This window comes from Ambystoma mexicanum, chromosome 7q, assembly GCF_040938575.1.
Source record: "Ambystoma mexicanum isolate Mex_15411 chromosome 7q, UKY_AmexF1_1, whole genome shotgun sequence".
Lineage (NCBI taxonomy): Eukaryota > Metazoa > Chordata > Amphibia > Caudata > Ambystomatidae > Ambystoma > Ambystoma mexicanum.
Window position 1 is genome coordinate 686096683 of NC_090941.1, and position 27526 is coordinate 686124208.

Here is a 27526-nt window from a genome sequence, read left to right on the forward strand (position 1 = left end):
CGAAAATTCCTCAGGTTTGTGGTCCAAGGGCGTCACTACCAGTTCAAAGCCCTCCCCTTCGGACTACGGTCGGCACCCAGGGTATTTACCAAGTGCCTTGCACCGGTGGCGGCGCAACTGCGCCGCGAGGGGATCCACGTCTACCCCTACCTGGACGACTGGCTCATCCAAGCCAAGACGAGGGAGCTCGCCGTGGAGCACACGGCAAGGACCGTCCAACTTCTCACGGACCTGGGATTCTCCGTGAACTACGCCAAGTCCCACCTGGTACCCGCGCAAACCGCACTGTTTCTGGGAGCGAAGCTCGACACAGTGTCCCTTCTGGCCTCCCCGTCGGAGGAAAGGACCAGGTCCATCCTGGGCAAGGTACAGCGGATGTTGGTTTCTGACGCGGCCAAGGCGAGGTCCATCAAGTCCCTCCTCGGAATGATGTCTTCTTGCATCTACCTCATTCCCAATTGCAGGCTCCGGATGCGCCCGTTGCAGGAGTTCCTGGACGCGTGCTGGATCCAAACAACGGGCGGCTTCGAGGAGAGGATCACACTCGACGAGAGTTTCCGCCGAGCGGTCCGGTGCTGGGGCACCCGCGCGCATCTGACGGCGGGCATGGACTTCCAGACCCCAGACCACCAGGAGACAGTGACCACGGATGCCTCCCTGGAAGGGTGGGGAGCGCACACCGAAAATCTGCACGCGAGAGGCCTCTGGCTCCCGACGGAGAAGTCCCTCCATATCAACGTCCTGGAGCTCCGTGCAGTGTTCTGGGCCCTCAGGTCCTTCCTTCCGTCCCTCAAGGGCAAGGTGGTGAGGATCTTCACCGACAACACCACCACCATGTTTTACATCAGGAAACAGGGCGGAACCAGGTCCCCAGCACTGTCCAAGGAGGCGCAGGACCTGTGGCATTGGGCAGTCGCCCAAAGGATGTTTCTGGTGCCGTTTCATCTGGCAGGGATAAAAAACACCATCGCCGACTCACTCAGCAGGGAGCTGCGCTCGTGCCACGAGTGGGAACTACGGCAGGATCTAGTGGGTCGCCTCTTCCGACCGTGGGGCACACCCCATATCGACCTGTTCGCGACGGCGACAAACTCCAAGTGCCGGAGGTTCGCCAGCAGGTTTCCCCAGGCGAGGAGCATGGGCGATGCTTTCTCGTTCCCCTGGGAGGGCCTGTTCCTCTACGCGTTCCCTCCTTTGGCACTGCTAATCCGGCTCGTCAACCAGCTCAAGAGGTCACGGTGCAGGATGATCCTCGTCGCACCTGCGTGGCCGAGGCAGATATGGTTCCCGGACCTTCTGGACTTGTCAGCGTCCCCGCCAATCAAGCTGCCGGTGGATGCGGATCTACTCTCCAGGGAAGGAGGCGCCATCCTCCACCACGACCCAAAATTGCTGAACTTGCAGGCCTGGCTCCTGCAGCGCTAGAGTTTGGAGGATACGACATACCGGCCGACTGCAGAGAGGTTCTTGCAAAGGCCAGGGCGTCCTCGACTCTTAAATGCTATGGACACAAATGGAAGAGGTTCTCTGTCTGGTGCCACGCACAGAAGATTAACCCTCTACGGATTACGGCTCCTCAGCTACCTGTTGACGCTGGCCAAAGCTGGACTGGCACACGCGTCCATCAAGATTCATCTTGCTGCGATCTCCCGATACACCAGAACCACGGGCCGGACGTCCCTGTGGTCTCATCGTCTGGTGAAAGAGTTCATGAAGGGACTGTTCAGATCGTTCCCGCCGGTGAAGGCGCCGGCCCCGGCGTGGGAGCTCAACGTGGTGCTGACCAAGCTCATGGGACCTCCGTTCGAGCCTCTGCACTCGGCCCCGTTGAAGTTTCTGTCATGGAAAACAGCGTTTCTTGTGGCCATCACCTCCGCACGACGGGTGGGAGAGATCCAGGCCCTTTCCTGCAAGGCCCCGTACTTGACTTTTCACGACACGAGGGTAGTGCTCAGGACGCACCCCTCCTTCATGCCCAAGGTACCGTCGGACTTCCATCTCAACGAACCCTTGGTGTTGCCTGTGTTCTTCCCGTCGCCTTCGTCGCCGGCTGAGAGGACTTTGCACTCGCTGGATGTGGCTAGAGCGCTGAAGTTCTACGTGGACCGCACGAAGTGTTTTCGGAAGACGTCACAACACTTTGTGAACTTTGGACCTGTCAATCAGGGGAAGGCTCTCTCGAAGGCTTCCATTTCCAGATGGCTTTCCGGCTGTATCATGTACTGTCATCGGTTGGCAAACCGACCGCTGCCTGGCCGTCCGAGAGCCCATTCCACCAGAGCGATCGCAGCTACCACGGCGTTCCTTTCTGGTGTGCCCCTGTTGGACATATGCAGGGCTGCTACGTGGAGGTCGACGCACACCTTCACGAAATTCTACTGCATCGATCGGGATTCCAGGGAGGAGTCCAGGGTCGGCCAAGCAGTGCTGCGCAACCTGTTCGCCTGAGGTGAGCCTGGTGAGGAGGTAAGATGCTTAATGTTGAGTTTGATGTAATGCTTAATGTTGAGCCTTTGCCACCTCCCGTGGTTGTGCATGTGTGTACTGCTAGGTATTCTTTATTCATGAGCATGTGAATCCATACCAGACCCCATGCTGGAGAAGGAACAAGTTACTTACCTGTAACTGTTGTTCTCCCGCATGGGTCTGGCATGGATTCACATGCGAACCCTCCCGCCTACCCCTCTGCGGCTCTTCACTTGGTCATACTGCCACTTCACGTGCTTCCAAATCTGAAGATGGCTGCCAGAGGCGGTGCTTAGGTAGAGGGCAGTCATTGGCTGTGGTCAGTATGACGCAGAGACCAGTGATTGGTTATTACTACGAAAGACAGATCAGAAACGAAACTGATACTGGTTTTTTTCTTTACCGAGGATTCCCAGCCTGACGACGGGGAATATTCATGAGCATGTGAATCCATGCCAGACCCATGCTGGAGGACAACAGTTACAGGTAAGTAACTTGTTCCTTTCTGTGTGCATTACTAATGGTTTCCGCTTCACTTTGATATTTGTCCGCCATGATAATTGCCTCCAAAAGCGAGGCAGAATTTCAAGTTGTTATGCCAACGGTCTAACTCCCAAGAGCACAATGAAACTATTTACCTTAATGTCTTTTGAGATGCAGCATTCAATTGATGTTCTTGCAGTTTTTTACGCCCGATACACACATAGCCAGATCTTTTTCTACAGCCTGTTAAGGATTTCAATCAGGCGATACACCCTGGTTTTAGCCTAGTAAGCAGTGCACAAATGAAATGCTTATTTTGTTATATATTTTTATTTTTAAAATGTATTTATTGGCATTTGTGGTTATATGCATTGCACATTTTCATTGGTCAGGTCCTTAACTCAGGTTGACTGACTTACTTGCAGGTAACATGCCATTATATTCACAAAGGCTAACAACATTAATACAACATAAAAACATTAACTGTCTCCTTATGGGGGGTAGCTGGAGGTTAGTCCGTCCTTGGAGGGGGGGGTGGGCGGTTGGCACGGCTTTGGGGGGGCCATTGGGAATCTTCCTGGGATTGCCTGGTTGACGGGGGGCCGTATTCCAATGTTTGTCCATTCTAGTGGGTCAATAGGGTTTTCGGGTTCATTGTTCAAGGGGGTTTATCATCGGAGGATCGAAGTATTTTAGCCATAGTGTCTTTCCATGCCTCCAGTGCCATGCTTGATTCTTCAGTGGATCTGGCTATGCTGTTTTCCCAGGCTCTGGTTTCAGCGTTTGCCCACCTTTCCAGTTCGATGCGCCAGGCTTTACAACTCGGACCCGCAGGTTTTTTCCATGCCATGGCGATGGTCCTCTTGGCTGTTATACATAACAGGTCCATCAATTTCACAGCGTGTTTAAGTTTGGCTAGCCTGGGGTAGCTACCCAGGAGGCATTCCGCTGGGGTCCATTTGTATCTCGTGACTTCAGCTGCTTCGCAAGTCTGCTTTACTTTTGCCCAGAGAGTTTGTATCTTAACGCAGTTCCATAGCATATGGATCAGATCTGCTCCTTCCGTCCCGCACCAGTTACATTGTGCTTGATTGTTCTTATTAAACTTTGCTAATTTACTTGGGGTCAGGTAGGTGCGGTACAGCACATTGATTTGTATTAATCGGAATCTCTGGTTCCTTGACACCTCCTTCGGGAACGACAGTGCCCTGAGCCATTCGTTGTCAGACATTTCCTGCCTCATGTCCATTTGCCAACGGGCCCTCATTGCTTCGCTTCGAGGGTTGGGGATGTTGCGCAAAATACTGTATATCTGTGATACTACCTTCCCACCATCGTTCAGGTTGTATATCAATGTCAGAAAGGGATCAGCCTCCGGTTCCTCAGGCCAGGTGGCCCATCTCGATCGGGCTATGTTCCGGAGCTTTTGGTACCACAGGAATTGTCCGGCGTGGATATCCTCCTTCTCCCGTATTTCGGCAAATTCTCTAAATATGCCGTCCATGTAGAGGTCGCCCCAAGTATATAGCCCTTTCCTTTCCCACGATCTGATGTTGTTCAGGCTAACGTCTGTTTCGCTCAGGCCAGACAATATCGGCACTTCTTGGTAGTATGGTTGTTTCAGATGCTGGATCATCATAGCTCTGTGCCATATTTTCTTGCCCAGGTCTGCCAGGAATGGTGGTTTGCACATAAGGTTTTTAGGGGCCCAGATCAATTCTTTCAGCCGAAGCGGCTTTATCAGCCCTTGCAGCAGGGGGGACTCGGAAGTGACATCGTCTGCTAGCCATTTGGATACATGGCTCAGTTGGGCCGCCAGGTAGTATTTTTCTAAGTTTGGTAGTTGAATTCCGCCCTGCTCATACGGCAGGACCAGCGTGGATAAGGCCACCCGGTGTCTGCCGTTTCCCCACAGGAATTCCTTGATTATTGCGTCAAGGAGTTGGAAGAAGGGTTTTGTAATGTAGAAGTGCACATTTTGAAATCCGTATAGGAATCTGGGGAGAATGATCATTTTAGCTATTGAGGCCCTACCTAGTGTAGACAATGGGAGCTTTGCCCAGAATTTTATGGATTTCCGAAGTATGGGTACCGCTGCCTTCGTGTTATGCTCATGCATCAGCTCCGGGGTGTGCATTACTAGGATCCCAAGGTAACGGAAAGCCGTCGTCCGCCACTCAACGCCCACCTTGGGGAGTTCATCGGTGCTTCTATTTTTCAATCCTGCTAGTGGGAACAAGCAGGATTTAGTTTTGCTGAATTTAATGCCAGAGAATTTGGCATAATTGTCAAGAGCGTCCAATATTGTCGGGACATTCTTATGGGGGTTATTTACGTATATCAGGACGTCGTCGGCATATATTGAGATGATGTGGTCTATTCCTGCCAGCCTAATCCCTGCATCAAAGAACTGGTTTCTAAGATAAATTGCTATGGGTTCTAATCCCAGGACGTAAAGCATGGGAGAGAGTGGGCAGCCCTGCCTAGTGCCCCTTTGGATGTCCCAGGCTTCCGACACGTATTTCCCAGATTTGAGCCTAGCCCTCGGATTATTGTATAGGATCTTAACCCATTTGATGAACCTTTGGCCAATTCCAAATCCCTCCAAAACCGCTATAAGCCACTCCCAGTATATGGAGTCAAACGCCTTAATGGCATCTAGAGATAGTAGTGCTAGTTGTTCATCACATGTGTTGGTTTGGGCTATGATATGTTGAAGCCTTCGCAAGTTCAGGGACGTGCTTCGGCCGGGTATAAAACCATTCTGGTCTATGTGTATGACGTCTCCAATCACTTTAGAGAGTCGGTTTGCTAGGATCGTCGTCAATATTTTAACGTCATAATTTAGCATAGCGAGCGGTCGGTAGGAGTCAGATTTATCGGGAGGTTTATCGGGCTTGAGCATTGGTATCACCAGGGTTTCTCTCATGCTGTCTGGTAGGATGCCTTCTTCGTAGGCTTCTAAGAAGACCCGGTGTAGTAGGGGGGTCAGGGAAGGTTCAAATGCTTTATAGAACTCGGGGGGGGGGGGGGGGGGAGCCCATCGGGCCCCGGGGTTTTACATGTGGCCAGGGAGCGAATGGCTCCTGATATGTCCTCTTGTGTGATGTCAGAGTCTAGGGTTTCGGATCGTGTTGGCGATAGTCTGGGTAGCCCTATTTCTTCTAAGGTGTCCAAGATTTGTTCTTGCGGGACTTTTTCTGTATGAGAATATAGTCTGGCATAGTAAGCTTTAAAGGCATCATTGATGCCCTGTTGGGTTCCATGCACTACACCATGTTCATCCTGTAGTGTCGTGGTTATGTGTTTAGGGTGCTCTCTTTTACAAAGCAAGGCTAGTAACCGGCCAGGTTTGTCCGCTTCTGAGTGTGTTCTGTTTGTTCTGGTTATGAAATCAAATTTGGCTAATCTGTCCCATGCCCCTGAGCAGTCCTCCCTAAGAGTTCTGAGGTCATTTTCCCTCCCGGGGGTATCCACTGGAGTGGATTCAAGTTTTAATATCTCACATTCTTTCTGTTCAAGAGCGGTCTTTAGGGTTCTCCTGATTCCTCTGGCTTTCGCTATAACTTCCCCTCTCGTAACTACTTTTAGGGCGTCCCATAATGTACTGGCGTGTTCGACGCTACCTGAGTTTTCGGTTATGTAGTTCTCTATAACTTCATGTAGTTCCTCCCTGAAAGCCGGATCTATTAAGGCCTCGGTGGGCATTCTCCACATGGGGATGGGTGGTCTGGGGCTATTGTGTTGCCAGTCTAGCAGAAGAGGGGAGTGATCGGAGATAGTCCTCCCTAGGTATTGCGTATCTCTTACTTGGGGTAGGTGTTCTCTGCTTATGAAGAAGTAATCAAGCCTGGTGTGGAGTTTGTGAGGTGATGAGTAGTATGAGTAGGCCCTTTCGACTGGGTGTAATTCCCTCCACGTGTCGGTCAGATCTAGTTCCTTTAATAAGGTGACTAGGGATAGAGTGGCTGCGGAGGGACCCTTCTGTGGGGACCAGGATCTGTCCAGTTCTGGGTCATGAACACAGTTAAAGTCGCCTCCCCACAAAAAGAGGCCCTCCCTGTACTGCACCATCTTGGAACCCAGTGTTTTCAGGTGGTTGGGGATGTTGTTATTGGGGAAGTATGAGTTAACTATGCAGATCTCTTTGTGCTCAAGGGTGCCCCATATTATGAGGTATCTGCCCTCTGGGTCCGTTTCCGTTTTATGCAGGTGGATTGGTGTTCGTGGGTTGATCCAGGTGTAAACCCCTCTGGCGTATTTAGAGTAGGGTGCTCCAAAGCCCTGTCCCCCCCAGTGCTCATTAAGCTTTGCGTTTGTTTCCTTGTCACAGTGTGTCTCTTGTATCAGGGCTATGTCTACTTTTTTCCTGCTTAGGTAGGATTTGATTCTGTTTCTACGAAGGTAGGTGCCCAGGCCCCTCACGTTCCAGGTTAGTATCCTAATGTGCGTTGCCATCTAGGTATTATTTTGTTATATATAGGTTCAGTATTTGAGATACACCACTCATATCACACCCCCTTTTCAAATACGCTGGGTCACGATGGACCAGGGACCAGGCTGGTAGCAAGAGGTAATATTTATTTATTAATTTAGAAATTCAAGAAAATCACACACTTTTTAATATATGGGGCAGCAATCACCAATGTGGCGACAATAACAAATGGGAATGTGAATAATGAAATTAAATTAACTCTTTAGCAGCACAGGTACAAAACCCCATAGAATAGAGACACTTTTTGAATTTTGGGAAAGATAGCACTCCAGTTAGATTTTCCACCTGCAATATTCCTCAACCCACAAATAATCAATCCTAAATGGATATAAGGAAACAGCAGGTAATCAGGAATGAGGAACAAGAAACAGAACTCAAATACAACCTTCCCTCCCCAAACAAGAGAAATAGGGTAATGACATACCTAAGGTACAGAAAATTGATATAGCTCTCCTTCAGGAGACGCACCTCACAGAGGAAAAACAATCCGTGCTGGCTTGAAAATGGAACGGCACAACTCTGGGCTCATCCTATTCAGCATACGCGAGGTGTATCCTGGTATGGGTGGCACCGGCGGTGCCATTGTTAAGACCGTAAAGGATGGATGATTATAGTACGGGATTGATAGAACAAAGACACCTCTGCATCATTAACACTTATGCACCAAACCATGACACAGCTGCTTACTTCCATTCCTTGTGTTCTCAAATTGGTACACACAGGGATGGTACACTGGTGTGGAGGGGAGACTTTAATTGTACACTGAACCCGGAGCTTGATAGATCAGATAACAAATTAACAAACCCTGGCCCTGCAGCCAAAGTCCTGACTACATTGCTGCCTGCATTCAATATGCTGATAGGCTTCTACACCAAACTTTTAGAAAGCCAGCAATCAGGATCCGGGTGCTTCTGACTAGACCTGGCTGAGCCAGGGAATTCATAGGAAGGTCCGAGCCAGGGGGTCTGGCTTGGCTCTTCGGGTCAAATAGGAGTTGATACATGAAATGGCTGCGTGAAATGGGGAGAGGGCAAGACAAGGGGTTGAGGGGCAACAAAGGGGGCAACAGGGGGCTGGGACAAGGAAGGGGGCTATAGGGCAACAAAAGGGGCTAAACAGTAATGGAGCATCAAAGGAGGCTTACAGTGCTGGGAACAACAAAAAGGGCTAAAGGATATAAAAGAAACTGAGGCAGGCAGAGGGGCTAAAGGGGGTACGAACAGGGGCTAAACTGGTCTGGGGGCAGCTAAAAGGGTTGAGGGGCAACAAACCGGTCCAGATGGGACTCAAAGGGGTCAAGAAAAGGGGCAAAACGGGCCTGGGCAGCAAAAAGGATTAAGGGGCAACAAATGGCGCTAAATGGGACTGAGGGTGAAGACAATTGGCAAATGAGTCTGGGGCAGCTAAAATGGTTAAGGGGCAACACAAGGGGATCAATGGGAATGGGGGTCAAGAAAATGGGCAAACAGGTCTGGGGCAGCTAAAAAGGTTAAGAAGCAAGAAAGGAGCTAAATGAGACTGGGGTCCAGAAAAGGGGCAAAACGGGTCTGTGGCAGCTAAAAGGTTTAAGGGGCAACAAAATGGCATAAATGGGACTGGGGTCAAGAAAAAGGGCAGAAGGGTTTGGGGCAATAAAAGGGGATAAAGGGTACTGGAGGGGCACACAAAGGAGCTGGTGGGTAACAAATGGGCTCACTTACCTTTTCGAATTCGCGGCTGCCTCACAGCACCACCAGTTAGTGTTCCAGTCCTGTCTCGGCCAATCAAGGAGTGGCTGGGGCGGGCCAAAAAAAGACACGCTCCTTGTGTGCCCGCAGCAATTGCAGGAGCGCGTCTTCCTGACTTACCGTCCCGGCCGCCTGACTTCCTGTCCAGCCGAGCCATACAATGAGTGGCTGGGGAGGGACCCTACGTGGTGCTCGGGCTGCCGAGAGCCTAGCCTGCCAGGCTCGCCCAGCTCTACTTCTGTCCTGCACCGGTCCACACCATATGTTTCGCATCTGCATCTGCATCTACAACCGTCCCCACTAATGAGCCCTACATTCCTTTTATTTAGTTTTGGCTACTAGGTGGTGCTTAAGTGCCAAAGCATGTAAGTGTTTGGTTATTTACCCATCCATTGATTGGCCATAGCCATGCTAATCCCTATGGCCATTCGAATTCCCGTCCCTTACTGGCCGAAACATATCCTCCTGGGATTTCTTTGAGCCAGCTTTTTCAAGTGTTACCATCAAACCTTGTGCTCAAAGTGCCTGCCAGTGTTTTTTTCAAAGCAGACTTCTGAGAGTTAATGATTTAATTGGACCTGTAAATATGCTACTGGTGTAACAAAAATGTCTTTACCAGGGCTGCCTTCAGCCATTCGATTTAGAAGCACCATGCGTCTAGTTCACTGAAGTCCTGTTAAAAACAAGCATTGGCAAAGCCAGCAGTTTTGGCTTCTGTATAAGTATTCAGAATTTTCCAGGCACCGTTATTATATGCCAGGGTTCGAAATTAAGATTCGATGAGCAGGAGCTAAAACCAGCTCCTCCGTGTCAGGCACCCAGTAGGCAGGAGCTACCACCAGGTAACCAGGAGCAAGTGCACAGCGTGCTGCAAATCTAACTTGCACATGAAATGCACACTATACCGCTTTGCCCGTTATCTACGTCCCATTATATTTATATTTAAATATAGATGTGCCCTAATTCTTCTTTATTTACATTCTCAAACACTCAAATTTAATGACACATGTGCATGTTTGCAAAGCACCAGTTGGAACCAAAGACTCTCCTAAATTAGAAGCAGGAGCTATATAGCTCCCAGCAATGTCGTCCCTGTATGCCCAGGCACTCGCACCATTTTGCAGCTGCTGCCGTTGATGGTCAGTTAATTACACCATGGCAGTGTGTGGCAAATGCATTTCCCATGCCAACGTTTTTTTTTATATTAATTTATAAATACAAACCAAACAAACAGTGCATGTTTCAACAGTTTCATTGCACTTTCTTAACTTCTAGCCACTACTTCCCTTATCCCACCCCCCCTTTACGAGTCTATTGCTTTAAACATTCTGTTTCCGCAACCTGTGGTACGGTCTCCTCTTCTACAGACTCCGTCGGGTCATCTATTAACCCAAACAGTTCGGCTATCGATGATTTCCAGGCCATCAGGGACTCAGTCTCCTCCTCTCCCCCTGTGCTACTCGCTTCTTGCCATACCATGGTTTCCGCTTCCGCCCATTTTTGCAAATCTCTCCACCACACCTCCACATTTGGCACGTGGCATGTCTTCCATCCCATGGTAATTCTCCTTTTTGCAAGCACATAAGCCAGATCCCTCAGTTTACTCACAAACTTGAGCTTCTGTGATCTTGGGAACCCCCCCCCCCAGCAGACAGGCCCACACTGTATCCACTACAATCTTGACCCCCTTTTTTTCCAGTTTCCCTTTCACTTCCCTTCCAGAAGCGTTCTATGATGGGGCATGACCAGAACATATGCACCATGCCCGCGTTCTCCTCATAACACTTGGGGCATGCTTGCCGTCCTGCATTCTCAAACCTCGATATCCTCCAAGGCGTCATATATGCCCTATGCGTTATGTACAGTTGAATCTGTTTCAGCCTCGCGTTTCTAGACACCTTCTTATGATACCCCTGCGCCCGTTCCCACATCCCGTCTTCCATTGGGGCTCCAACTTCCGTTTCCCAATCTAGTCTCGACTGCGTGACCTCCTTCCCCACTTTAGACATCAGCATTTCATACAATCTGGAAATCTCATGGCCCCCTTCAGCTATGTCGTATATCATATCTGTGGTGGCATCTGATTCCTTCTCCAACACAGTTTCAGGCCATGTTCTCTTAATCCTCTGTACCATTCTATAATATGTAATGTACTGGCCCTCGTGCAACCCAGTTTCTTCCCGCAGCCCCTCAAAAGTAATACTAGAGCCCTCCCGCCAAATGTCACCCATTGTTGCCACCCCAGCCAGTTCCCAGTGGTTCCTGATTATCATTCATAGCTGCACATCTGCCTCCGTTAATGCAACCAGTGGTATCTGCGGAGAACATGGGGACGGGTTCTCCATCATCTGGCATGCCCTGCGCCACATCTTCCACCCCAGCAGCATAATTTTAGGGCACCCCACCATTTCCGCTCTGGGTACCCACATCATCGTTTTCAAATAAAATGGTGCACAATCGCGCCCAAACAGCCTAAATTCTGAGGCCTCCTCGTCAGAGAGCCATTTGGCGACATATTACAACTGGCTTGCCACCTAGTACACCTCATAGTTGGGCAGTTTTATCCCTCCTTTGTCATGGAAGTTCTGTAGCTTCCATAACGCCACTGTATTTCGCGTGCCATCCCACAAAAAGTCCCTACACATGCTATTCAGTTTGGTGAAGAACTTCTTAGGAATCAGGTTCGGTATATTCCCAAAGTAGTGTAGGAGTCTTGGCAGAACCACCATCTTTAGCATTGCTCCCCGCCCCATCATTGCCAAGGGTAGGTTTGCACAAAATTGCATGCACTTCTCAATTTTTTTAATGGCTACTTCTGTGTTGCACCTATGCTCCTCTTCCACGGTGTGGTATATATCTATCCCCAGGTACCGAAATGTGCTAACCGCCCATGGTACTTGCAATATAGGTAGTCGCTCCGATGGAATCCTCATGTACCCCCCTAATGGGAACATGCTGGACTTCTGGGGGTTCACTGCTATACCGGACAACACAGCGTATCTCTCCAACATTTCTAGGATGTACTGGAGATTTTCTTCTGGGAATCGCAAGTACAGTAGCATGCCATCTGCGTATAGGGAGATCAGATGCCGCTCCCCTTCTACCTCGATGCCTATGGTGTCATATTGCTGCCTCAAATATATTGCTAGAGCTTCCAGGGCCAGTATGTAGAGCATTGGAGACCACAGACATCCCTGTCTAGTACCCCTGCTGAGCTGCCACCTTCCCGATATCACAGATCCTGTCCTAACTCTAGCCAGCGGTTCGCTATATAATATTTTCACCCACCTTACATATCCAGGCCCTAACCCGTAGTACTTCAGGGCAGCAAGCAGCCATGGCCATTTAACTGAATCAAAGGCCTTAATTGCATCCAAAGACACAATTGCCATTTCATCATCCCTTTCACTGCCACACTCAATAATTCTTTGGAGTCGCCTATGGTTATTGGTAATATTTCTATCTGGGACATAGCCCGTTTGATCCGGGTGTATTAGTTTGCCAATAACCTTCATCAGACTATTTGCTAAGACAGCAGTCCATATCTTGCTGTCTTGATTCAGCATCGACAAGAGTCTATCGGAGCCGCAGCTGTGCCCAGGTTTATAGGTTTGGGGAGCGGTATTATGACGGCCTCTCTGTGACTCCAGTAAGCCTCCCGTCTCGAACGCTTCGTTTAACATCCTTAACAGTGGGGGGAGGACCTCTTCCTGTATACTTTGTAAAACTCACTTGGGAGTCCATCTGTCCCTGGGGTTTTACTAGCAGGCAGCTGCTTCACCACCTCTCCTAATTCTTCTAAGGTAATCGGGGCAACTAGTTCCTCTCTCTCCCCTCGCTTATCTTGGGCAACCCCATGTCCTCCAGCGTTTCTTCCATCATAGCGCGACTACTCGCCCTGTCGTCTCAGTATAATATCTTATAATAATCCACAAACGCTTGATTAACTCCCTCCTGGGTGTCCTCTATGCTACCGTCTTCTCTTTCTATAGTCCTGATTGTGACTCTGGGGGTCTCACTCTTATATAACCACGCCAAAAGTCTCCCCGGTTTATCACATCCCGCATGCTCTCTCTCTACGTATTTTTTATAATTGAGGTTACACAATCTATCCCAGTATTCTGCACATTTTTGCTGTAGCCAGAGTGTCAATTCTAGCTTCTCTGCTGTATCATCTTCGCCCCTTAAAGCCTCTTCAAGTTTTTCCTCCGTCTCCTGTAGTTCAGCTAAAATCCCACCTTATAGACCCTTGGATTTTGCTATGGCTACCCTTCTCATGACAACTTTAAAGGCCTCCCATAGTGTTCCCACCGAATCCACACTCCCAGTATTTGTTTCAAAATAATTTACAATCTCCTCCCTCAAGTCCTCCCTAAAAAATGGGTCTCTCAACGCTTCCACTCGTAGGCGCCATGTCGGGATCCTCGCTCTCGGGGGCAGTATTGCCATTCGAGAATCAGGGGAGAGTGGTCCGAAAGGACCCTGGCTTTGTACTCTATTTGTGTGATCTCCACTATCATTTCAGGTGATGTGAAGACATAATCCAGCCTCGTGGATAACTGCTGTGGGGCAGTATAATGTGAGTATTGCCTTTCCTGGGGGTGCCTCACTCTCCATGCATCCTCCAAACCAAAGTCACTCAGCAATGTCTGTAACGCTTTGGCTGCAGGGGCCGGTCTATCCATCTTCCCATCCGATCTGTCTACCCTCGGGTTCAGTACGCAGTTGAAGTCCCCTCCCCAGATCATCGCGCTTCCTACACATGCGCTCAGATTAGCACACAATGTACGCTGCTGCGTTCTGGTTCGGGGCATACGTATTGACAATGCTTATCTCCCTATTCTCCACCAGTCCCCTCAGTATAACCATCCTCCCGTCTGTCTCAGCTACCACTTGCAATCGCTGAAAAGGGACATGTGGCGCCACCCAAATAAGCACTCCCCTCGCATAAACAGAGTACAATGAGCCCACCAGCAATCCTTTCCACTTCCCAGCAATCGTGTCCATTCTCTCTCGTGTAAGGTGGGTTTCCTGCAGCAATGCAATATCTATTTTCTGCCTGCGCAGGTACAACATAACTTTGTTCCTCTTTAAGTAGCTGTTGAGCCCCTGTACTATCCATGTAAGTATTTTAAGGTCCCCCATGGCCTATACAAGTTCCGTTCCTCCCCCCACAGGTGCAGTCTGGCTCTAAATTCCAATCCAATCTGTATAGGCTTGTTTCCCTTTTTAAATTCCCCTTAACCAAAAACACCCCAAACTTCCCGTTCCGCCTCCCGTCCCTTCCCCAACATCACTCCCCTCAACTGTTGCCCAGCTCCATCCCTGGATCTAAGGCTCCCCCGCATCTAGCTCTTTCTGGCTCTCGCCTGTACTCGAAGCTTCGCAGGGTGAGGCCGCCCTAGTGGCTAACCTAATACTACTACTACAACTATAATTCGGGGGGTAGGGTGCTTTCGCCCTGCCGCTCCTATTTCACTTCAGGTTAACTACACGTTGCTACACAATTTGCGTATATGTACACGCTACTATATTCCAGTCCTTCAAGTTCGCTACAGTCAGCGGTATCCTATCAAAATGTCAGCCTCCTTTAGCCGCGCCCATTAATCTTAATCTTCATCTAGGCACCCCTAGGGTGCTCACTCTATGCCTTAAAAGTATGCATACAGTATCCCAGTCACTTATCGTGTTCCTCTTGAGCCTCCTCCGTGTCTCGTTCCGGGTAGCCCTGCAGATCCAGCCACGTCGTTGCTTCTTCCGGAGTATCAAAAAAGTAAATTTTGCTCTTGTGCACCACCTTCAATTTCGCGGGGTACAGAAGCATATATTTTATCCCAGCCGCGCGTAGCCTTCTTTTGATTGCCATATAGCTGTACCGTTGCCTCTGAACCAACATTGTGTAGTCCGGATACGCCGTGATGGTGCTTGAAGCCCTTTCGATTGTTCCACCTTTTCGGAAGTACTCCAGTATCTTCTCGTGATCTTTATAGTTCAATATTTTGGTGATTATCACCCGGGGAGGGGCCCCGGGCCTTGGCTTCCTCGTGCGCGCTCCACTGCAAATCCCTGCAAGAGTTTTCCAGCCCCTATTCCTTGTAAGAGTAGATTCTCAATGTAGTCTGTCGGGTCCTGTCCCTCCTCTCCCTCCGGCAAGCTTACCACACGGATATTGTTCCTTCTTGCTCTCCCTTCCGCTTACTCCGCCTGAGACTCCAGGTTAGCTACCTGTACATGGATCTCCTTTGCGTTGTTGGTGCTGGTGTCCGTGTTGGTTTTCACTGCACTTTCCAAGCTGCTCGTTCGTTCCGCCAGCCCCCTGACATCTTGCCTCAGCAGGGTGACTTCTATGCCTACTGCGTCTGTTTTAGCCTCCAGGGAAGTGCGCAGTTCTGACATCGTAATCCCCCATGAGTCTTTCAGCTCCGTGATGGCCGCTAATATCTGATGGTTTTCAGTCACTGTAGTGCCCTCCGCTGGTGCTATCGAGCCTCTGGGCGCGATGGCCGCAGGAGATTGTTGCGTTTTGGCGAAAATATCCATTGTGGATTGCTTGTTCTTGCTCACAGCCCCTCGTGCCGTCATCCTGCGGCCTCCGTTATGCGCACGAGGTTGTGCGAACCGGGTGTGTCAGTCCTGCTTCTCTGTATCGATTCAGCGTCGGTGTGCCTCCCCAACCTTGGGGCGATTTTCCCGGGGGAGCCCTGGCATTAGCTTATGTCTGCTGAGCCCTTACTCAGAATGGGTTGTGCCCTCACACGTTTCAAAGTGTCAACGTGTCCTAGAGACCCCGCTTTCCATTGATGTGACCACCTAGCTTCCAGGCTGCACGTAGTCTGCACATCACTGTCTGCGTTCCCATCCACTTGAGCTCGCCCACCACGTCATGCTTCTATGTGGCTATGTGGCGGCGTCCACTGTTCACTACTTGGCTTCTCAGGGGATAACTACATCTTGTAGCCCTCCATAGTACCAACTGCTCCCTTTATTATATTGTTCTCTGCTGCCAGGAGCACAATAGCCCTTCAATAAGACCAGTTTAGTGTTTGTCCCCTGTGTTTTCCAGTGGACATTACTGCCGGGTGTCCTTTCCACCCTTATCAGCCACTGTAGTACTCTTCAAGCAGCCGCCGTGCACCATCCGCTGCCTCTTACCGCGCTTTCTGCTCATTAGTCGGTGCCGAGCGAGCACTTCATATGTCTATCGTGGCGCAGCCTATCTGTTCCAGCGGCGCTGCGCAGTGTTCTATCTGCCTCGTATTATGTCGGCGCGCACCGCGCTCGAATATTGTGTCCCGGTGCTCCCAGTCTGGTCTCTCACGGGATTGCTCCGCTCGCACATTTAGCAGTGCGCTGCCTGGGTTCCCGCTGCGTGCCAACAGGGACTGCACAATGCTGTGTGCCAGCCCCTCACCTCGCACCCCCGCTGCCCCTGGGCTCTTGCCTTCCTGGTCGGCCTGCCGTTGGTATGGCCCGCGTCGCAGGCCGACGTGACACAATTGCGAGCACACGGCTTACCGCTGCAGGGGTTGCGCTTCGTCTCTGCTCGCTATCATCGTTCTTTCCCCACGGCTGCCGGCTCTATAGTTTCGTTTCCTTTGTTGTCGGCCATCTTCTGTAACAATGTATCAAGCAGCAGCCATCTCCGCCGAGCGGTTCCTCCAGAATTCCACACACAATTCACTCGATCTTTATACAGTGTGCAGAGCACACGTTCCCATGCATGTGCTGTCAGCCCTGGACCCAATAGCGCGTTTTTGTAGGTTGTTTTCACGGATCATTTGTCGGATCCTCCGGAGCTGCTCAGGAAGCACGTCCTACTCCATGGCTGCCCAAGCCACGCCCCCCCCCCATGCCAACGTTAAAGCCGAAACACTGTTAGCATTGTCAATGGTGGTCTTACATAGCAACGTGCAGCAAGGCGACCTAAAGTGGTAGAAGAATGCTATACAATATAACTTACATTGGCCCTCATTACGACCCTGGCGGATTTTTTCCGCCATCGACGGACTTTCCGGCCATGGCGTAAAGTCCGTTTACGCCATGGCGGATGGTGGACTTACCGCCCCATTCCGAGGTCGGCGGGGCGGTAAGTCCCCATTGACCCATTTACCCTTCCCCATTCCCATTTCGGCCCCATAGGGTATAATGGGAGTGGGGAAGGAGTTAATTACGCCACCGTAAATTACGGTGGCGTAATTAACACCAAGGTCCCATAGCGCCATGGATTTCTCCGCCCGCAAAAAGCGGGCGGAAAAATGACCATGGCGCTTTGGGAACTCGTAGTTGGCGGTAAGGGGTCGGCGCAGCTAACGCTGGCGTAGACCCCTTACCGCCAGGGTCCTAATGAGGCCCATTACATTTTAAAGGCGATATGAAGCTAATTGGAGCCTTGAGGTCTAGTAGTATCTTCAAAAGTATATTTGGATACAAGACGACTGAAATAATATAATATTGGAACGACAGCTTCTACTATTGACTTTTTATGTGATGTCCTTTAGGTGCATGCAACTCTATATTTTTCATCTTGTTGACTAACGTATAATAACGTGCATATGGGAAAAGTATGAGACAGCATGTCTTTGGTTGACGTTTTTTGACAGAATCATTTTGTGATGAATGTTGACCATTGGCGCATAAAATCAAAGTGCTTCATAGCAGAATAGAACAAGCTCATAGAAGTATATGCAGTTGGATCTCAGCTAACATGGTTACGCTTTGTAATGTGACCTGTCCATGTATACAATGTTGTAGCATTAGAAATATAATTGTTGTATAACGGTTTACCAAGCGTCAGAATGAATTATTAAGTATAGTTTCTTTCATTTCGATTTTTTTTTCTTTTTTTTTTAAAGCGTGAGTTCACAGCAGAGTGACAGTGCACATATCACTTGTGCATAATGCGGTTGTGTACAGGCGATATGTTGGAATCAGAAATAATGGGGAAAATGATAAGATACTTTGCATTGAAGAAAAATGCGCGCAAAACATTTTCTCTTCTGTATAGTGACAAAACAAAAGTAAATTAAAATTCAGATATTTTTAATGAAAAACATTTATAATATGCTGCTTGATAGGTCTGAATGTTGCCAAAGCCTCTGTATTGACCAGTCAGACATGGAAACTCTTCCTTGATGGCTCGTACAACACATGCTGGTATAACTCTATGGATTCTGACTGTCTACTGTGAATCCAACAAGTACACCACAACCCTGTGCTATCTGATCAAAGAATGCAAATTGTCCACTTGAACTATGAAGTTACATTTTTCAGATGTTTAAGATTAAAGTGTTATACTGTTTGAACCACGCAAAGCGAAAAAATACTAAACATCTGATGCTGACAACAAATCTATGTAAACCTAAGCAATATAGAATTTAAATATGTGGCCATATGAATCAGCAGGGGGCAGAATAATAAGAGTTGTTATTCAGAAAACATCAGGATTTGTTTTGTGGTCAGAAACATGCAAAGTATGATTGGTTGACCTTTAATAAACAAACCAGAAATAAAAGATAAAGATAGAAAACACATTGAACATGTGGATCGTACAGTCATTTTACACAAATTGCAAGTCAGTTAATTTGTCCTTCATTACTGGAAATAAGTGAATGAACAGTGCCACGAAGTTCACCTGCAAGGGCCATCTGCCTTCGAAGAACCAAACGTGTAAACCACGCTGCCCTAAAATAATCTTGCTGTATAGCTCATAATAGCGGAGGTTCATCTTCAGATAGATTGGCACTGCAGGTGGAGTTTCTCTGCAACATGTATTTTCTTCTAATGTTGGCATCAATTGACAACAATGCCAGTGATAAGAAGTGGAAACGTCTTTCATTCTACTTGGTTCTAGATCAGGAAAATATTCCTCTATAACATTAATATGGTTTGTCCTGGTTTTGCGTTGATTCCATTTCTTCATCTTCTTGTTCATACATGAATTCCTGAAATCCAGCCATGCTTGTTGCTGACAGATATAAGAAAAAACAAAAGTGTTGGAAAAATAAAGAAAAAAAAAGTATTACATTTAAATTCAACAAGAAATTCACAATCTGCTGAAAATAAAATGAAGTTAAGGACAGCGGAGGAAAAGGGATACAAAAAATATTTTGACAACAAAGAACTTAAATTTGTCAATGGGTTCATGGTGCGAAAAAGTAATCCGTGGATCCATATTGGGATAAATAGCTAATCACAGGGTTTAATTGTTTAATTATATGCCTAGCTATGCAAGCGAGCAGCTTGTGGTAGCAGAAACAACTACATGAACCTACTTGTTCCAGTGTAGCTGATGTTAAAGTTAGTAGTTTACTACAAATTACGATTCCATTATGTCAGAAATAAATACAACAAACACTGAGCAGCGCAATATCATAATATTGACATTAGAGGAAGACTTTGGTGATGTTTATTGAATGCTAAAGCGTATTGCGCATTTGCATGATGACCCCGTAAATGCATTGCATTGACAGTACTTTTAGCTGCATCGTCTGCTCATGTCACACCCTAGGGTGTGATTTTACAGCTGCAGCAGCTGACAGGACCATTTTAAGCACTTTTGGGGCCCTCGGCATGGACATCTTTGGCCCTCCCTTCCCCTCCACCAAACCAAAGGAATTAAGTTATCAAGAATATCTGCCCGCACCCCCCTGCCGCAATCGCAACCCATAGGTTGATATGCTGCCTCACAGCATTAAAAATAAGGATGTTTACTTCCTTTAAGTCCCCTTACCCTATTCATTCTTGCTCTAATCAGACTGATAAACAAGTACCATTTAAAGGCCATCATTAGCAATCTATGAAGAGGTTACTTCTGTTCTAGCATAGATACAGAATACTTTTTATCAATAGAACACAGGAAGGTATGCGTCCTGGTCCTGTAGTATTAATGCAGGACTGTATGTAAACGGTACATGTAACCCAGAATAGACAGAGAACTCACATTTGTTGCCTCACAGAATGCAAACGTGCTCAAGCATGGATGGAGCAGACCAATTGGCAGAAAGGAGAAAGCTACACATACACATGGATAGTGGATGCAGAGTAGAAGCTACCAGGAAGGTGTCAGTATGCAGACAGACTGACATTATAAGTGGGACATGGTTTTCAAATAGTGTTGCCATTAGAGATCAAAAGAATAAAGTGCCTCTGGTGTGCAGTATAGATTTGCTCGCTATTATAGTGGGAGCAACACTATAGCCAGTGAAACCATGAGTGAGGCTGTTTTGAAGATCATACCCTGAGAAGGAAATCTCTCTGAAGGGCAAAAAAAATTGAAAGGTTTAGGGACTGGCAATTTTCGAGAGGCTAGGCAATACAAAATTAAATTAGATGCCCAGCATTACACAAACTGATTAAAGGGTGAATCTGGGATTTGTGTCAATTCTGCAATTTCTGCATTTGAACACTTTCATTACCAGTTCTTACCATGAACTAAAATAATCTCATTTTATAAAACTGACTTGGAAAGTACATCAATCACATTACCAAACATGACAATTTTGAAAAACAAAATATTATAGAAGGGTGGAACACAGAATGATTCTAGCTTCATTGTCTCCATCATCAAGAGACCTATATAAGTACCAGCATACCAATCAGTGTGATTTAACAGATTTAATCTGGGTTGGTCTTTTGTATTTTAAAGCTTTACATACTTCCAAAACACTGGCTTGTCAAATTGTCATTTATAAACGTGCAGAAAAACCTTAGACTTTTACAAAAATGCCAAGTATTTTGTGTCAAACGACCAGACTTTAAAATATGCTTGCCCGAGTCCTTCACCATCTGATCCACTCTCTTCTGTCTACCACCCACCCATTCCACTTAAATGGCCTACATAAAAAGAAAGATCAAGTAATGGGCTAAACGATGCCACCAGCATGTGAGGAGTCAAACTTCACAGAAGACAGTACAATAATATACGAGGTATAAGATGATTGATCAGGATCACTGTATTGTCTGCTGGCAACGCCAAGATCCAAGCATGAATGCTTTGGTTCCAAACTCTGATTCTTATTCATCTCTTGGACTAACAGTTTATGCTCATTGTTGGAGGTGATTGCCTAGGTTTTACAGCACCCCATCTGAACAAACCAATTTCTAGACCTTCACCTTATAGCAGCCCCTATCTGGTGCAGGTAGATAATAGTACCTGTTGTGCTGCAAGTCCAATTACATATGCAGGAAGGTTTATAAACTTCAGACATAGGAAAGGCTCAGCCAGCCTTAGGAATGTGCTATTCTAATCTTGCATAGGAACACATATCGCTGCAATGAGTGCTTAACACACTGAGCTAACTTCTGAACCATTGTGGCACTCAATTTACCAATATGCATTTGAAATTTGGCGATTGCACATGATCAACCTAATTCCCAAAGGAAGGAAAGAATGCTACAGGAGTTGTGCCACAAGGAACACACAAACGATATATACCACAGTGAACATAGAAAGCATTACATGATGAATTGATCGAGGCAGAATGTATTTGTCAAAAAAGACAGGCAATAGGTTTAGAGCCTCAGTACCATGCAATACAATATCCTGATGTGTGCTATTTAAGTCTGGTGAACAAAGGAATCTTACTACTTTAGATCAGACAGCCTTGTGAGAGTCTCCAAGTTGGGGGCCCTGGGTAAGTGCCCCTTTTGCCCTCTCTATAAAAACGTCTCTGGCAGCTGACGTCACCAGCAGGGACATGTGCTATGATTTATTACCATGAGGCCATTGACCTTGGCTTGTTTGCGCTGGAGTTTGCATTATCACATGATGTTCAGATGGGTGCAGTTTACGGATATTAATAGTTTGAAATGCAAGTTGTACTCCACAAAACCAAAAATGTTATACATTGAAATATGGTGCAAGGCGGATGTCACAATGTTTGGTCGAATTCAGCAAGTTGAACCTTTCCTTTCCAGGCCCATGTGATCATCACAAATGGCCTGCGTTTGACACTGATTGGTGGTCTAGAGCGCTTAGGTACCACAAATACCAGTTTAAGACTTGACTTGCTGCCATTGGGAGCTATTGACGGAAGTTTGGGAGCTGTGGGAGAAAATGTGGAACCCATTAATATGATTCAACCACCATTACGACACAAATGGATTAAAAAAAAAGTTTGTAGACTCTGCATTCTAGTTTTAAGATGCGTGTTTGTTACCACAGGCCCGAATGTTAAATAAGAGTTTCAAATATTTCTCCCAAAATAAATGCAAAGACAAGCTATGTTATGCAGGGTCATTATCTTATTGATGGTTTTATAAAAGCAGGATGTCTACTTTGTGCTGTTTTAAATGCCCATATGTTGAATTATTTGTCTTAATCTTTTTTTGTTCGTAGCTAGTATTATTTCCTCCTCTAAAAAACATATATTTCCTACTCTAAAAACCCAATATTATGCAAAGTTTATGACTGCTCCTACTGCCACAGAAATAAACGTGTCTTGGTTGTTGAGCAAAGCCCTATGCGTTTTTCCTGGCTTGACGCTTTCACGAGACATACACCCGGATCAAGCTTACTTTGATTTTTTTTAATATGTAGTGCTACGTTTCTACCGCTTAGTACTAGGACATTGTGCCTTGGCTACACAGAGAAATAACCGTTTTCTTTTTGTCACAATAGGCTGATTTTATAAAAGCTGCACATCCCGACCCTGCATTCCGAGAAGCAGCTGAAGATGCATGCAGAAGCATTGGCACCATGGTTGAGAAGTATGCATTTTTTTCCTGTGGCTCTTAGATATCTTTGTTAAATACTGACTGATTGAAATCAGAAGCAAAGTGTAAGGATGGGTTCCTGGTCATTGATGACTCTGACATCCAGATGTACTAGTGACCTCTTTCATCTGTTCCTTGTACATGACTTCCATTACATCAGGTCAGGTACACATAATTTGAGGGCAACATGCACTGGCACCCTCTCTCAGGGGGTCTACATCTCCAACTGACTCATACAGATCACCACTCGTGCATCAACATTCTCCAGCATGGGGTCTGGCATGGATTCACATGCTCATGAATATTCCCCGTCGTCAGGCTGGGAATCCTCGGTAAAGAAAAAACCAGTATCCGTTTCGTTTCTGATCTGTCTTTCGTAGTAATAGCCAATCACTGGTCTCTGCGTCATACTGACCACAGCCAACGACTGCCCTCTACCTAAGCACCGCCTCTGGCAGCCATCTTCAGATTTTTACCGCACGTTCATGTGTTGGGATCCTCGTGCTATTGCTCTCAAGCGTTAGTGCTATTTTTTCACGTTTTTTTCTCAAAAACTTCGTTTTTTTCGGTCAAAAGAGCCTCAAGCTCCACCGACTCTCCATCCGATCAACGGGGACCCGTGTCGGATTCGTCTGCGCCCCTCAAGGGTGAAGATTTCGTCGAGCTACGTTTTGGAGGACTCCAGAAGCTTCTCAGGCCCGGACATGGCCCAGGAGAAGGGAAGCTCGACGCCCGGAAAGCTGTTCAGGGTCTGCCCTGGATGCCAGCTCCAGAACGTCTTTAAGGAGGACGAACACTCCTTTTGTCTCTACTGCTTACATGAGGACAAGACGCACGTGGAGAAGGACTGTGCGTTTTGCGGCAATATGTCGGAGCGGACCATGAAGGACCGCCACCAATGCCTCGCCAACTGGCTGGAAGGGAAGAGCCCGTCAGGCGAGAAGAAGAGGAAGAAATCCGAGCGGTCTTCTAAGACCTTTGAGGACGCCCCGGCGACGGGGGTCCAACACAAGGCCAAGCACCGCGAGTCCGCTGGCACCGGGAGCGCCGAACGGTCGGGCTCTACGGGCGCCAGGCAGGGCTCACCCTCCCCGGCACCTTCAGCCACGAGCCAACGCTCTGGGTCGGGTAAGAGGAAGGGCGAGCACCCGGCGAAGCTGAGGCCCCGGTCGAGCTCGAAGGCCCCATCGGAGGGGGAGCGAGGCAGTGTTCCCCCCCCCTCAAGGATAAGGCGGTGAGCGCACCTAAGGTGGTGAAGGCCTTAATCCATCCGGCCAAGCCCTCTATTGATACTGTCGCGGCGGCCCTGGCTCAGCCTGTGGAGGCTACACCAGTGGTGGCGACCTCGGGGCTCAGAGTCTCCCTGCCACCTCCGAGGGAGTCCTCTTTTGTGCCCATCGATAGGACCCCCGTGAAATCCCCGGCGGGGAAGAAAAAGAGGGCGCAGGGCGTCGTCGTAGATTCGGCCTGAGAGGAAGAGCTGATCGAGGTCTTAAGCCACGGCCTTGGCGTGGATGAAGACCGGCCCGTCGGGATGGATCCCGACGCAGGTGACGACGACAGCGTCGAGGGTGACGACGGGGCCCCTGATCGCCCGTCGGATTCCCCTATGCCAGCGCCGCAAGACAACTCGGCGGCCATTTTGTTGGCTATACAGTCCTTATGCTCAGAGATAAGGACGAGACTACCGTTGCCGACGGAGGAACCTCTCCCGTCGGCGGATCCTGAACCGGGACCTTCGGGTGTTCCCCCGCCCAAGAAGAGAAGGATTCACCCTCCACCTCCTTTTCAGCCGTCGCGACCCGTCCAGCCCTCCTCCCCGTCCACCCGAGGGGATGATACGGGGACGGACACGGCAGCGACGGGTACGGACGACGAGGTATACGACGAGGATCTCCCGTCGTCACCTCCCACCAGGGCTTCTCCGCCCGACGAGATTGGATCGTTCCACTCTATGATCGCCAGGGCATCCGAGCTTTTCCAGCTCTGCCCTGAGGAGAAGAAAAAGGAAGGATTCCTTTATCAACGGCGCGAGGCCAAGAGGAAGACGGTCCTCGCGGTGCCTCTACTGGACGACATTTGGGATGAGGGCCTCGCCCTCCTCAAGAACCCTTCCACTACGCCAGCTAGAAGAGACCGGTACGAGAAGAAGTACCGGGTCCCGGACGTGGCCCCCCTGTGCCTCCGGGCGCAGCCTACCCCGGACTCCGTCGTCTCCGCGGCGGCCAGGAAGAAAGCGGGGTGGGGGGGTGCGGCCTCCACATAGACTTCCCCACCGGACGGCGAGGGAAAAAAATTGGACGCGATGGGACGCAGGGTCATCTCGTCGGCAGCGACGACGATCAAAGCGGCCAACGCCTTGGCTATCGTGGCCCGCTACGACAGGGAGCTATGCTACAGGCTGGCTCCCCTGCTGGACTTCCTACCGGACGACAAGAGGGCGGATGCCCTGGAGATCCTACAGGAAGGTGAGGTGGCGTCGGACCACGCCATCACTATTGCGACGGACATCGCCGACACTGGGTTTCGCCAGTTGGGCAACGGCGTGTGCCTTAGGCGGCGTGGATGGCTCAAGGCTACGGACTTCCGTCAAGACGTACAGACCAGAGTCCTGGACATGCCGTTCGATGGGAACAACCTGTTTGGGAAAACAGTGGACGATTCCCTCCAGGCCATTAAAGCGGACACTGAGACAGCCCGGGCCCTTGGGGTTCTGCAACGACGGACGCCCTTTCGGAGCAGCGGAGGCAAGGGCGCCTCCAAAGGTTCCGGCGGCGGTTTCTCCACCTACCGTCAAGCGGCCCGCTCGTCGTCTCAGGAGGCCTACAGAGGACGCGACAAGTCTGGCGGACCCCGCCGTTGTCGCCAAGGAGGTGAAGGCGGCAAAGCCTCGTCGAAACAGGATTGAACCGGCCGTGGGGTCGGGCCCCCACCGAAGCACTCCGGTGGGAGGCCGGCTGGCGGGCTTCGTCAGCGTGTGGGAGTCCATCTCCACCGACCGTTGGGTGCTGGACGCCTTAGCCCGGGGCCACGCGCTCGAGTTTCAAAGAAGGTGCCCGCGCGTCCCCCCCCGTGGCCAGGAAAGAGCTTCCCGTCCCTCAGCTTCTCCTGGAGGTAAAGGCATTGCTCAGGAAGGGCGCCATCGAACTCGTCCCAAAGAGGCTTCGGGGCTCCGGAGTTTACTCGAGATACTTCCTCGTGAAGAAGACGACGGGAGGATGGCGCCCCATCCTAGACCTGCGACGTCTGAACAAGTTCATCAAGGCGCAGAAGTTCCGGATGGTCACCCTCCAGCATGTCCTGGGTCAGCTGGAGGAAGGAGACTTCCTGTCGTCGTTGGATTTGGAGGATGCCTACTTCCATATTCCCATCCTAAGGGGGCACCGAAAATTCCTCAGGTTTGTGGTCCAAGGGCGTCACTACCAGTTCAAAGCCCTCCCCTTCGGACTACGGTCGGCACCCAGGGTATTTACCAAGTGCCTTGCACCGGTGGCGGCGCAGCTGCGCCGCGAGGGGATCCACGTCTACCCCTACCTGGACGACTGGCTCATCCGAGCCAAGACGAGGGAGCTCGCCGTGGAGCACACGGCAAGGACCGTCCAACTTCTCACGGACCTGGGATTCTCCGTGAATTACGCCAAGTCCCACCTGGTACCCGCGCAAAATGCACTGTTTCTGGGAGCGAAGCTCGACACAGTGTCCCTTCTGGCCTCCCCGTCGGAGGAAAGGACCAGGTCCATCCTGGGCAAGGTACAGCGGATGTTGGTTTCCGACGCGGCCAAGGTGAGGTCCATCAAGTCCCTCCTCGGAATGATGTCTTCTTGCATCTACCTCATTCCCATGTGCAGGCTCCGGATGCGCCCGTTGCACGAGTTCCTGGACGCGCGCTGGATCCAAACGACGGGCGGCTTCGAGGAGAGGATCACACTCGACGAGAGTTTCCGCCGAGCGGTCAGGTGGTGGGGCACCCGCGCGCATCTGACGGCGGGCATGGACTTCCAGACCCCAGACCACCAGGAGACAGTGACGACGGATGCCTCCCTGGAAGGGTGGGGAGCGCACACCGAAAATCTGCACGCGAGAGGCCTCTGGCTCCCGACGGACAAGTTCCTCCATGTCAACGTCCTGGAGCTCCGTGCAGTGTTCTGGGCCCTCAGGTCCTTCCTTCCGTCCCTCAAGGGCAAGGTGGTGAGGATCTTCACCGACAACACCACCACCATGTTTTACATCAGGAAACAGGGCGGAACCAGGTCCCCAGCACTGTCCAAGGAGGCGCAGGACCTGTGGCATTGGGCCGTCGCCCAAAGGATGTTTCTGGTGCTGTTTCATCTGGCAGGGATAAAAAACACCATCGCTGACTCACTCAGCAGGGAGCTGCGCTCGTGCCACGAGTGGGAACTACGGCAGGATCTAGTGGATCGCCTCTTCCGATGGTGGGGCACACCCCAGATCGACCTGTTCGCGACGGCGACGAACTCCAAGTGCCGGAGGTTCGCCAGCAGGTTTCCCCAGGCGAGGAGCAGGGGCGATGCTTTCTCGTTCCCCTGGGAGGGCCTGTTCCTCTACGCGTTCCCTCCTTTGCCACTGCTAATCCGGCTCGTCAACCAGCTCAAGAGGTCACGGTGCAGGATGATCCTAGTCG

At 49.6% G+C, this 27526-nt stretch overlaps 1 protein-coding gene across 2 annotated transcripts in view; it reads left to right on the forward strand.

The window, feature by feature from the left end:
* The window catches only part of MIPEP (mitochondrial intermediate peptidase), a 1848751-nt gene that overhangs the window by 159662 nt on the left and 1661563 nt on the right, over positions 1 to 27526 (forward strand). For both annotated transcript variants that reach the window (XM_069639422.1, XM_069639423.1), the window contains exon 3: positions 22790 to 22878. In XM_069639422.1, coding sequence (XP_069495523.1) covers positions 22790 to 22878 — 89 coding nt within the window. The remainder of the gene's footprint in view (positions 1 to 22789; positions 22879 to 27526) is intronic.